The sequence below is a fragment of the Phyllobates terribilis genome, unplaced genomic scaffold, assembly GCF_046119375.1.
Source record: "Phyllobates terribilis strain yellow unplaced genomic scaffold, ASM4611937v1 Scaffold_8__6_contigs__length_399053987, whole genome shotgun sequence".
Classification (NCBI taxonomy): Eukaryota; Metazoa; Chordata; class Amphibia; order Anura; family Dendrobatidae; genus Phyllobates; species Phyllobates terribilis.
Genome location: NW_027362768.1, coordinates 371,621,710 through 371,635,361, shown reverse-complemented (window position 1 = coordinate 371,635,361; position 13,652 = coordinate 371,621,710). Strand labels below are relative to the sequence as shown.

Sequence of the window (13,652 nt, the reverse complement as noted above, 5' to 3'; positions counted from 1 at the left end):
TGGTTGGATGTTGGAAAAAATTAAACAAGACTTTGGCGCATTTCATTAGAGTTAGACTTTTTTTGTTGTTGTTTATTATCTATTTTAGACATTTTTTTGAGGCTTGTTTGACAATTGGGTGTGGCTTAAAGGAAAAGGGGTGTGGCTTAAAGGTGACAATTGACACAAAGTAAGTGGTAAATTACAGAAAAGTATCTACAGATGCACAAAATGTATCATCTGACGTGAGACTTTCTAAACAACACAGGATTGCTACCTCTATATTGACTATTGCTTACTGCAGAATGGGTTAACTGAGAAGGCAGGGCCCGATGCGATTGCAACCCGTGCACCTATTCTAGTTACGCCCCTGGTTGTGGATATTCTCATCCCCTAAGACCTAATAATAATAATAATATTATATTATTAATTATTATTATTATTATAGCAACATTTATTCCATGGCACTTTACATGTGAAAGATCCTCATTTTTGTCCACACTCCCTTATTTCTCAGATGGGGCCTTTATAAAGTCTTTATTATTCTAAAGCTTCACCCCAATAACCTATTAACCCTTTCACATTATCATATCAGGGTCCCCCAAAGGGGTTGCCCAAATAGCCATATATCTCCCTACATTGGATGCTTCCTATAATTACTGCATCTTGGTCTGTACCCCCAAATTCTCAATAGGAAACCCTGTTATCTCTCAGTTTTCCTGCTCTGGGAGGTTACTCCAAACCCTGGTAGCAGGAGCCTCCATTACTTGCCCTGACACTTTGGGGGACCCCCTGTATTGCCTTTTACTACTTTGCATTGGACGCTTTTTAAAAGCCATTGCACTTGGATCCATATTTCCTAATTTCCGAGGAAGCCATAAATAATCCGGAGTCTTTCAATACTGCATGATTACTCCAAATCCTATTCCCCAGAAGCTTCTGTCAAGCCACATAATTCAAAGAAAGAGTTCCCCCAAAGTTCCTTCTGTCCCGGAGATGAATGAATTGACCGATTGCACTTAGATCCAAATCTCCAAATTCCTACAGGGGCCCTCAATGTCCTTCAATCTTCTTACGCTGCATGGTTACTCCAAACTTTGGTCCTTAAAAGCCTCCTAGATATGCATCCCAAAATCAGGGGTCACCTTATTGACAAAGGAGTTCCCCCTCATTGCCTTCCTAAAATATTTGGACCCTACAAACCTTTGCACCTTGATCAATATCCTCATGTTCCCATTGGAGGGTGTCTTACACTGCATGATTACGCCTAAACTCTGTCCTCAGAAGCCCCTCCATCATCTGTACCCATGCATTGGGGGTTACGTAATTCCCTCTATCTCCCGAAATTAATTGCATGCTATAAGCCATTGCCTCTAGATCCTAATTCCCTTCTTACGCCAATCTCGTGCCCGCAAATCCAATTTCCATCGCCATATGTATCTTGGGTCCCCTAATTCCCAGAGAGCGCCCCCTACATGGCCTCCTGCACCGAGCGCTCACTTGTCTTTTCTTTGGATACTTCTTGTAGGTTTTTCAAATGATACTAAAAAGGGAAGAAGAAGAAGAAGAAGTTGTTCAATGCTGTTATTATGTAAAACCAAAGACGGAAGTGGCTTCTCCGGGCTCCACAAACTGGTAATATTCCTGGATCTGGGGGGAGGGGAGGGACAGTCAATTCATTTCTGCACACTTATCAATTCTAGGAGCGCCGCAGGAAGCAGCGATGTGATGGACAGCTCCGGTCTCGAGTCTTTCCATCAGGATCTCACTAAATCGCTGTCACATTGCAGAATCAGCTCAGCCGTTTAGGTGTGACCTTGAGGAGCGCGGTGACCTTGCAACGCTCCACCTGAGGTCACTCCGGCAGACATTCCTCCACTCCGTGTTTGCAGTCTAAATAAATGTTTGTTTGCTTTTTTATAATCCTTTGATGAAGCTCCGCGGCCGGCACAGATAGCCCGCTAGTCTGCTCGCTGATGGAAGATGCACCTGTCTTCTTATACATAGTGAAGGACATTTTCTGGTTGCAAATATATTCAGACAAATTCATCCTGTTGCAGGTTTGCAAAATTTACTGTGGGATAAAAAGCCATTCTACACAAAGAAGAAAAGCTTACTGTGTGAAAAGAACAAGGCTCAGCCTTTTATTAGATTGCTACAGTGCCCAGATAAATGATGCCACACAGTGCCCAGATAAATGACGCCACACAGCGCCCAGATAAAGGACGCCACACAGCGCCCAGATAAAGGACGCCACACAGCACCCAGATTAGTAGTGGATAGAAGGTCAGCACAGTGCCCAGATAAAGGACGCCACACAGCACCCAGATTAGTAGTGGATAGAAGGTCAGCACAGTGCCCAGATAAAGGACGCCACACAGCACCCAGATTAGTAGTGGATAGAAGGTCAGCACAGTGCCCAGATAAAGGACGCCACACAGCACCCAGATTAGTAGTGGATAGAAGGTCAGCACAGTGGCCAGATAAATGAGGCCATACAGTGCCCAGATAAATGACGTCACACAGCGCCCAGATAAATGATGCCACACAGCGCCCAGATTAGTAGTGGATAGAACTTCAGCACAGTGCCCAGATAAATGAGACCACACAGCGCCCAGATAAATGATGCCACACAGTGCCCAGATAAATGACGCCACACAGCGCCCAGATAAATGACGCCACACAGCGCCCAGATTAGTAGTGGATAGAAGGTCAGCACAGTGCCCAGATAAATGAGGCCACACAGCGCCCAGATAAATGACGCCACACAGCGCCCAGATAAATGACGCCACACAGAACCCAGATAAATGACGCCACACAGAACCCAGATAAATGACGCCACACAGCACCCAGATAAGTAGTGGATAGAAGGTCAGCACAGTGCCAAAATAATAGCACCATGCAGAACTATGTGCATAAAAAGCAAAAAATGTCATATAGAATCCAGATAGTAAGTACATATAGTATCCAGATAAAACAGTGTATATAGTCTGTGGCATATCAAGGGTGGGGTTGTTCTGGGCATGGAAAATTTTGCCACACAACTCCACCCTTCTGGGTCCTTTCCCCATATGTCCTGCATTGGAAGTGATCATGTAGTGGGTGCCTGTCTGGAGTTTGTAATCGCCTGCTGCTCTCCGCATAGGCAGCAACCAATCTGACAAAGCTCGGTATGATGAAGTGAGCTTTGTCATTTCAACTGCTGGCTATGCAGAGCGAAGCAGGCGATGACAAACTCATCTCTGCCGCTGCGCTCTGCATAAGCAATGATGGTGATGACAGAAGGTTAACATGTAGTGAATCAAGCGCAGTGCACACAACAGTCTTCATTCATTATTAAAGAGCTGCTTTTATTTTGTTAGTTTTCTAACCTTAACTAGAGCAAGGGTTAGGGGTTGGTGTAGGGTTAGACTTAGGGGTAAGGTTAGGTTTAAGCTTATGGCTAGGGTTCATTTTAGGGCTAGGGATTGGGTTTGGGTTAGGGTTAGAATGAGGCATGGGGCACTGTAACATAAAAAATACAATCTATAACCTTTTTATTTTTAAAGTCTTAGTTAAAAAAGAAAAAGAAAAAAAATCTAGGAGATCAAAGCACGAACTACAATACATGTTTTTAGTGGTAAGGGGGTTCAACCCTGGACTGGTGGAAAGAACTTCAGAAGCGCTAACCGTTCATGGGTTAAGGTAGCGCTACATACTTCCCTTGCCCCGGACGCTGACAAACCAGGCTACGCCACTGGGTACACTGCACAGGTGGCTAGTGCTTAGTGCATGAAGTGCCAAGGTAAAAAATATCATATGCCACCCAGATAAATAGTGCACAGGTGTTTAGCATGTAGTTTCAAAATTAATGGCACCACCCAGCACTCAGTAAGTGATCACAGCACCAAGATAAAAATGCCATACAGTCCCCGTATAAATAGTGAATATGGTGATGCTTTTCAGATAGCACCATATAGTGAGTGCATGCAGCACCCAGATAAATAGGGAATATATTGATGTATGCCAGATAGCACCATATAGTAGTATAATCCAGATGAAGGACTTTCTAACGCAGCGAGCGGTGACATCAGTGAGGTGACCAGAGTTCATCAACTATGAACTCCAGTCACCTTCCTGTTCTCACACACAGCTCAGAGTCTCTTGGATGCAAGGCTGAGCAGTCGCATCATGCCACCGCTCCGCAATGCATAGAGATGTAGCAGAGTTGGGTTTGTCGCGGGACAAATGGATTATCGGCGGACAGGTGAGGAATACTGTGTTTTTTTATTTTTACATTAATAAATGGGTCAAAGAGGGTAGGGAGTGTTTATTTCATATAAAGGAATTATTTCTGTGTGTTTTGTTCAATTAAAGGACTTTTTTAATTAACTTTCACTACAGGGGTTAGTATTGGAGGCCTTTTATAGAAGCCTCTCCATTACTAACCCCTGGGCTTGATGTCAGCTGACATTACAAAGCTGACATCAACCCCACAACTATTACCCCACTTGCCACTGCACCAGGGCAATGGGCAGAGCAGAGGCTAAGCACCAGAATTGGTGGATTGAATGGATGCGCCATTTCTGAGGCGGATGAGGGTTGATGTTATTAGTCTGGGAGGGGGCCAATATCCATGGCCCCTTCCTAGGCTATTAATATCAGCCTGCAGCTGTCTGTTTAGCCTTTGCTGGTTATTAATTATAGGGGGGACCCCACACCATTTTTTGGGAGTCCCCCTTGTTGATAACCATAGCATTGTTAAGGCTAAGTAGACAGCTGTGAGCTGATATTAATAGCCTGGGAAGCTCCATGTTTATTACCCCCTTCCCAGACTATAAACATCAGTTCCCAGCTGTCCGCTTTCCCTCAGCTGTTTAAGAATAATATGGGGGAGCCCAAGCCATTTTTTTTTCTTTTATTCTATCTATATCTATTCTTACGGTTCATCTTGTTAGTTTACTGTACTGGGCTGATGAAATGTTGGGTTTCCTATGCCAGATAGCCCCCATATAGTGAGTGCATGTAGTACCCAGATAAATAGTGAATATAGTGATGTATGCCAGATAGCACCATCTAGTGAGTGCATGTAGTACCCAGATAAATAGTGAATATAGTGATGTATGCCAGATAGCCCCCATATAGTGAGTGCATGCAGTAATCAGATAATATAGTGCACACGTGGGCAGCACACACACAGCTAAATTAAAAGCACCATATAGTAGCCAGGTGTATAAAGTGCAAGGTAAAGAATGCCAGATAGTACCTAGATAAATAGTGCACATGCTCGGTGTTATAGCAGTGCCAGGAATACCTCCTAACCTTGATAGCAGTGATGCAAACAGTAAGAATTAATTGGATTTGACCAGAAAGCCAAAAAATAAGGTGTCTATACAGATCTGCACATACTGTACTAGGACTGGAGACCACCGAGCAATGGAGGAGGCTTCCTCAGGTAGACCTTGTAGTTACTACAGAAACACCATAAAAGTTAGCGCATACAGTACCCAGATAGAGCATATCATACAGCGCCCAGATAAAACGCCTGCTATACGGACCTCTTGGGACGTCTCGTCTCCTGGTGTCGGTTTGCAGAGGACGAGCGGAGGAGATGCTCCTATTCATGGGTCCGGCTTTGGTACTGATCCACTAGAGATCACACTATACAATGCATCTCCCGGACTGTTACATATCAGTAGGATTCTCTCTTCATAGTAAGTCCCGGACGAGATCAAAGAAGATGAGCCGCTATCAAACACTATTATCCGCACCCGGCATTATAAGATGTCTACAAGAGCCGCATGGTGCTATCTTGCGGCTAGCGGTGGCCGATTTACCAGCTGATACTTGTATCCGGCATCTTATTGGAATGTGATTCCTCTCATCGTAACCCTCAGAAATGTACGTCTGGTTATCACATCCCATCTGGAGTCGGCATGGAGCGCTGTCAGGCTGAGCTCACGCGCTTTGGAGAATTTGGCTATAAATTTACCTACTTGGGTACGATTGTGTCAGATGTCACATTAGTGGGAGTTAATAGAGGAGGGCATACAACACACATTTATTAGCCAGGGTGTTAATCCCAATGGACAACATGTAATACCCAAAATTCCCCTATGGAGGCGCTGCAGGGAAACTGAACACTTGAGGTCAGTTTGCCAAGGTGCCTTTCGATCAGCCTTAGGGGACCTTATTAAAAAAAAGGGGGATTGTCCAACATGGGTAAACCCTGTACGACCCAATCTTCTCGTGTCGAGATATTTGCATTTGTTTTCTCAAAGCAAATACTAAGAAGATACAGTATCAGCCGCCGACGTGTTCACAGGTTCGATGACCCTCATAACATGCGCAGGGTGGGAAATTGGACGGTGACATTGCGGACATGTTACAGTAATGATCCAAAGGTCTGATCACACGAGTCAGGTCATCCTGCTCAGGAATCTTCTCTGCCCGTGGCAATCGCTGAACTCTGACATACTGAACGTATCTTTTATTCCAAAGCAATTTTCAGAATACTTTTGCCCAGAAGCCGTTTTTAGCGCGGCCAGGCTACACTTAATAAGGTGCACAAGGCTACACAACCTTCCCATGTCTTACAAGGAGCCAGGTATTATATCCTGCTATATTTGGCCTCATATACAGCTTTAAAATCAGAAAAGACAAAGCTGCAGTATAAAGCATGGTGGAGAAAAAAAAAGTAGCACTTTCTAGTAGTTTATCTAATTTAGTTATATATAAGTCAATGACCAGCAGATAAGGGGAAATAGTTAAAGACCGCAACAGGAAATGCTCTATAACGATACAATTACACTTACAGTAAATGTGGGGCCCCTAAAATAATTCCCTCTGCGGATAAAAATGAAAGACAGCCCCTTCTAGAGAAACACGGGGCAGATGGCTGCCAGGTGTTAAGATGATCTGACATCACTGAACAGTTCTTCAGGCAACTGGTGACGGGACCCCCTGAGATCAGCTGCTGTCAGTGGGGGCCCCTGTAATGTTATCAGGATGCCGAGAGGGGAAGGAAGCTCAATCAATGTGTAAAACACTGAGAAACCAGAGCTGCTGATCCCCTCCTTAAGTGATAGACGAGGGGGTCCTGAGCAGCCCCCTTCTATTACCACCACATGCTTTAACAACCAGAATGGACTAAGGCTGTCATTTTTTCTATTATTTATATAGTACGGATATTTTACGTTTGAGGGGAAAAGTTTTGCAAGAGTAAAATAAGTAGAAACATTTTTATTTATGTTCATTAAATTCTATATTTATTTAGAAAATTCCTCTAAAAAAAATAAAGCGTTAAAATTGGTTTCTCTATTTTTTCTTTGTTCAATCACTTTTTGAGTTATTGATGTGGATTATAGTTGGAAATTAGTTTTTTACAAACTTTTGCACATTTATTTTGTGCTCTATAGTTTAGGATGTTAAATTTTTTTTTTTTTTACAATTTTTTTTTTTTTTAATTAGACGTCATGCCTCCGGCACAAGCAGCCATCGCCAGGTCACCCTCTGCGATGCCGCTGCTTCTATTCCCTACACCCTGGTCATTTAGAGGTTAATACGGCACGTGACGGGTCGCTTCTTTATCACCATCATCATCATCGGACCATCCTATTTGCTACTAATTAACTACAGGGCGGGTGCAATATAATTATTATGTAGCGACATTCCTACAAAGCAAAAAAAAAAAACAATGTGTCTCCGTTATAACAAACTTGTTCTACTGGTCCCGCCGGACTTTTACCCTCATTCCGCAGGACCGGCTCTGCTACATGAATAGGTTTCTCCTTCCATCCACCATCAAGGACGCTGTGTAAAGCCGCAGGCGGAGAGACACTAACTCACTCAGGTCTGCTCCAACTGTGTCATTTCTAGGAGTCGTCTTAAGAGAGATTTAATTACATTCTTGGTTAATTTCCCGCCGCAGATCGTCATCATCTCCTGCTAAATGTAACGGCATTTCATTAGCGTGAAGAACCCGCTGTGCGATGCTGCCGTATGGTGTATGCAGCACTCCTGTAGCTGGGAATGGAGAGGTGGTCAGCCATATAGGGGGGCCCCTCTGCCAGGACGGTATATGGGCCCCTTCCAGTCCAATAGTTCTGCCATGACAGCAGCTCCTTGCTGTTTTGGAGGTGGAAATGGCCCCCTTAACTCTTGGCCCCCTGCAATAATATGTCCGCCATAAAATAAAATGCCCCCCCCCAACTTCTCAATTGACTGCTGTAAGCCGTTGTTCCACAGCACATGTTGGTAGATGCTGAGGAGCAACTGTCACAATATTAAAGGGGTTATTTGGGTACATCTATATATTCCTTCTTACATATGCAGAGGAGCAACTGCAATATTAAAAAGGAGTAATGTGGATAAGTAAATGCACCCCCCAATAGATACTGATGGGCAGATGTACTCTTAAAGGGGCTATTCTGGAAGGTAAACATGTTCTGCCATACTGATCTTTTTGGGTAAGTAAATATGTTCCTTCTTACAGGAGCTGAAGAGCAACTGACACAATATTAAGGGAGATATCTAAGTAACTAAATAAGAGCCTCCATGCAGAGGAGCAACTGCAATCTTAAAGGAGTTACCTGGGTAAGTAAATAAATCCCCTTTACAGATGCTGAGGAGCAACAATCATCTTAAAGGAGCCATTTGAGGAAGTGAATATGCTCCTCTACACTGATGCTGAGGAGCAATGATTGTATTCTTAAAGGGGTTAATTGGGTAAGTAAATATCTTGCTTCTTATAGATGCTGAAGAGCAACTGTCACAATATTAAAAGGGGTTATTTGGGTTAAGCAAATATGTTGCTGAGGAGCAACTGTTATAATCTTAAAGGAGCCATAAGGAATTGCACAGCTTAGAACGAATCAGGGTAAAATGAAAGGTATATGGGGCTTTAATTTCTCATTTTTAAAGATGTCTGCTTGCTTTCAATGAATGGAAACACCGCTGGTTTGCAACCTGTGCAGACTTTGTTGCAGTTGCACCCAGTGAGGCCGGTTCTCTGTGACCCCTTTAATTATCTATGGCTGATTCATCGCATCAAAGACAGGAGAAGGAGTTGAGCCCAACAGTTTTCAATATGAGACGATTACGCTTTATTTACAAGACTGAACAATCCCTTTAAATCTTCAATTTAAACCATTAACATTTTTATGAGCAAGTAAAGGTGTCTCCGGAGCGGCCAATAAGCCGGCACAAGAACCTCTCTTTCCCTTTAAATCCAAGGATGATGCCGAGATGTTGTAAATCCATCTCTTAAAGGGACTCATTAGTAAAAAATAAATAAATAAAAATCAGTCTCTTTAATTTTCACTTACCTCGGCTGACCTATTGGTTTCCAATATTTACAATATATCTGCTGTCCGTCTGTATTGCTGTAATGCTGCAGGTCCTTGTAGGCGGCTTCCTGCGGACTGAGCCCGGGGGAACCGTCTTCAGGCATCATTGGGGTACTGCAAAAAAAAAAAAAAAAAATGAAGATATTAGCCCCCATAAAGAGTTACTATTGGGGGTATCAAGATTTCCATTAATTAGCTTGAGGACCCAGCACATCCATAGCTCATTGGTTTCAATCTGCCACACTGTAATACTGCAATTCTCCTTAGGAGGCGCTATAGAGAATAATCAAACACTTGCTGCCAGGTTCCCCCACAGGATACAACTGATTGCTGGGGATTTCAGCAGCAGGATAACCTGTTACTGTATTATCATGTTACTCCTCTAACAATGAGTCAGAAATAGACAATCCCTTTAAGTGCACAGTAATGGCTGCCATTAATGATAGTCACCTGGTATAGTAGTGACCAAAATTACTCAAAAATAGCAGAATAAAATATTAAGACTTCCTAATGGAATTCTACATGTAGATGACCACGTGTCCTGTGTTTAAAGCATAGATGGCAATGCCAGCTCTTAAAGGGACAGAAACCCAGAATTATATATAGCATTCTCTATGCGGAAATAGCAGCGTAGCGAGGACAGGGTTAAAGATTTCTTGTTCTGCTCTGCGGTCGCACATCATAACAGGCTATTAGTATTCTCCGACATTCATTTAGGTCAAGAGTTCCTGCATTTAACCAGATATCGCTATGAACGACACTTTAGCGAGTCGACCACATTCTTTCATTAGGAAACCAGCAGGCGGCTTTATAAGCTGTACAAAGACTTGGGCGGCAACTAAAATGATCTACTAGAGGTGGCGAGGCAGCAGAATGCCCCAGCCTGGAAGAAAAAGGGTTAAAACGATTGGAGATCGCTCAGTCACACCTGCACAGGATGCTCCGCTTCCAGCCGCCCCTTTAAGGCATGCAAAGTAAAACAGAGGAACAACAAAATCCCCATTCACACGGACAGACAGGTGCCTGGATACACAATAATTACATAGGTACCATAGCACGATGTAGGGCGTGTATACGTCCGATGCAAATGTAGACAGAGTACATAGCAACGTGATAAGAGGCAAAGAGCCTGCACCGAGCCGGATACAGTTAATAAAATGACATCATAGCTGTGCACAATGAAAAACTACCCAGCGGGTAGAACTACAACACCTAGCATGCTCAATCAGTGGGAGAGGGCATCAGACAATTCCTTTATTATTATGAACTGGTCAATGGTGGAGTAAATGTGCTACTCTATATATACAGTCAGTGCCCACAGGTGGCATCAAACAGGGCATCAGGGATGAACAGGAACTGTGGAGACAAGGGGCAGGATGACACCTCCGTCTATGGTCAAATGCCAAGTGCCAGGGCAATAGATAGCGAAACTCTACAATGATGCCAGCCTGGTAATGCCAGTATATCAGGGCAGGGGAGTGTTACATGCAAGGCGCAATAGAAACTGCACCTCATATATCCAAATGATCAAAGGTAACCTCATCCTCTCCAACACGCACCTCACTCAATAATCAATGCCACAAGCTGTCAGGAGATCGATACTGAAAACACAAACTCTGCCCTATCTGCGAACACATCAATACCACGAGGCATCATCTACCAGGTGATCATGTGAAAAATATCTGGAATGCAAGGCAGGAATGTGTGCAAGAAGCCAGGAGTCGCCTAGTGCATATAGTCACCAGGTACAGGCTGTATTCACGCAGGTCAGTCCTGCAAAACGAGCGTCAGCTCTGCTGCCAAGAGATGGCACAAACCAATGCAATGTCAGCGCTGGGGTCCTGGGTTCAAATCCCACCAAGGACAACATCTGCAAGGAGTTTGTATGTTCTCCCCGTGTTTGTGAGGGTTTCCTCCGGGTTCTCCGGTTTCCTCCCACACGCCAAAGACTGATAGGGAATGTAGATTGCGAGCCCCAATGGGGACAGGGATGATGTGGAATTAATGGCGCTGCATAAGTGAGTAAAATATATATATATATATAGGGACAGGGAATGTCAGCTCTGTAACCTAGAGTTGGGACAAGCTTATACGCTATCATCATCATGCCGAATAATATAGGCAAAATCATGGAAAGAGAGAGTCAGCTCTGCAGCCAAGAGATGGCACAGACAATTATTACAGACTGGCACGGAAAAGAGGAATCAGCACTGTATCCAAGAGATGGCACAAACCTATACACTATATATAGTGATCCTACCCATCAATACAGACACAGGCAAAGAAAGAGTCAGCTCCGCAGACAAGAGAAAGGAACCAGATGTCCCAGTCATCAACTTAACCATCAGCACAAAAATGGAAGTCAGCTCTGTAGTCAAAATACTGGCAGATACCCAAATAATACCAGCTTATACTCATCCACAAAAACACAAGCATGGCATAGGATGGTCAGCTCTGCAGCCAAGGTAATATCAGCCTATACCAATGAGCACTGGCACAAGTATGGCATAGGATGGTCAGCTCTGCAGCCAAGGTAATATCAGCCTATACCAATGAGCACTGGCACAAGTATGGCATAGGATGGTCAGCTCTGCAGCTAAGGTAATACCAGCTTATACCAATGAGCACTGGCACAAGTATGGCATAGGATGGTCAGCTCTGCAGCTAAGGTAATACCAGCCTATACCAATGAGCACTGGCACAAGTATGGCATAGGATGGTCAGCTCTGTAGCCAATGTAATACCAGCCTATACCAATGAGCACTGGCACAAGCATGGCATAGGATGGTCAGCTCTGCAGCCAAGGTAGTATCAGCCTATACCAATGAGCACTGGCACAAGTATGGCATAGGATGGTCAGCTCTGCAGCCAAGGTAATATCAGCCTATACCAATGAGCACTGGCACAAGCATGGCACAGGATGGTCAGCTCTGCAGCCAAGGTAATACCAGCCTATACCAATGAGCACTGGCAAAAGCATGGCATGGGATGGTCATCTCTGCAGACAAGGTAATACTGGCAGATACCCACATAACACCAACTCATTGCTATCAACACAGGCAGAAGCAGAGAATAGATGGTCAGCTCTGCAGCCAAGATAACAGAATTACTACCCTTATTAGTCAGTGCCCTCTTGTGCCCATCCACAGCTGTATAACCAACCCCTGCCCCTGAGGAGCGCTGCTGCCAGCTTCCCATCATGCCCATTGATGGCGCTACAAGCTTACACCAGCTGGCAGCCAGGAGATGGGCACTGATTGCCTCACCAGTGCCCTGTGCTCCAAGCCACCAGCCAACTGCCATATCCAGATCTCTAGCACCCTGCCCCCTACAGGTGCTGCCTCTGCCCGGAGGGCGCCCGGCGGGGAGATGGCACCGAGGATTGGCAGCCAGTCAGGACCCATCAATAAGGCACCAGCGGTGCAGCCAGATCCAGGTCAGTGCCCGCAGCAGCACTGAGGCACCGAGCACCCTCACTGCCCACCCACAGCCCGGGAGCCGCAGAGCAGTGCGGGCAGCAGCCCCCCACACACAGAGATGCCGCCTTACCCAGCACCGCGCCAGCAGTGGTCGTGTTCCTAGCCCCGGAGCACCATGCTGTACCAGCTGCGGCGGCCGTGTGCCCAGCGCGGTGTCAGCCCTACTCTGCCAGCGAGCGCAGCCTGCGCTGAGGACGAGAACGGGAGGGCGGAGCTATGCAGATGAACGGGGCGGGGACAACAGGCTGTCACTCGCCGCACGTGTGCCGGGAGTAGGCGGGGACTGTATGAGAGGGGGTGTGGCCATCCTTACACCACGCCCCCTCTTAAGGCAACAGGTTTGTGAATCCAGCAGGGTGACACCAGGGTGGCCAAGTTCACTTTCTATTTTTTCTGGCTAGCTTTGTCAAAGAATCACCGACGCCTTACATTATTTTTAGGGACAGGTCAAAAAAGTGCTCTATATTTACGGACTGTCCTGGAATTTATGAATGGATCGCAACCCAGACTGACACCTAGTACCGAAACGCTGACACCTTGTACCGAAACGCTGACACCTAGTACCGAAACGCTGACACCTTGTACCGAAACGCTGACACCTTGTACCGAAACGCTGACACCTTGTACCGAAACACTGACACCTTGTATCGAAACACTGACACCTTGTACCGAAACACTGACACCTTGTATCGAAACACTGACACCTTGTATCGAAACGCTGACACCTTGTACCGAAACACTGACACCTTGTACCGAAACGCTGACACCTTGTACCGAAACACTGATACATTGTACCGAAACGCTGACACCTTGTACCAAAACACTGACACCTTGTACCGAAACACTGACACTTTGTACCGAAACGCCT

At 45.1% G+C, this 13,652-nt stretch overlaps 1 protein-coding gene across 1 annotated transcript in view; it reads right to left on the bottom strand.

Annotated features, from left to right (window-relative positions):
• Positions 1-13,010, bottom strand: part of MGLL (monoglyceride lipase) — a 49,134-nt gene extending 36,124 nt beyond the window's left edge. Inside the window, exons 1-2 of the mRNA XM_073644934.1 lie at positions 12,855-13,010; positions 9,285-9,419 (exon numbers count right to left, since the gene is read on the bottom strand). Of these exons, the coding sequence (XP_073501035.1) occupies positions 9,285-9,412 (128 nt within the window). The 5' untranslated portion in view covers positions 9,413-9,419; positions 12,855-13,010. The remainder of the gene's footprint in view (positions 1-9,284; positions 9,420-12,854) is intronic.
• Between the last annotated feature and the right edge of the window lie 642 nt (positions 13,011-13,652).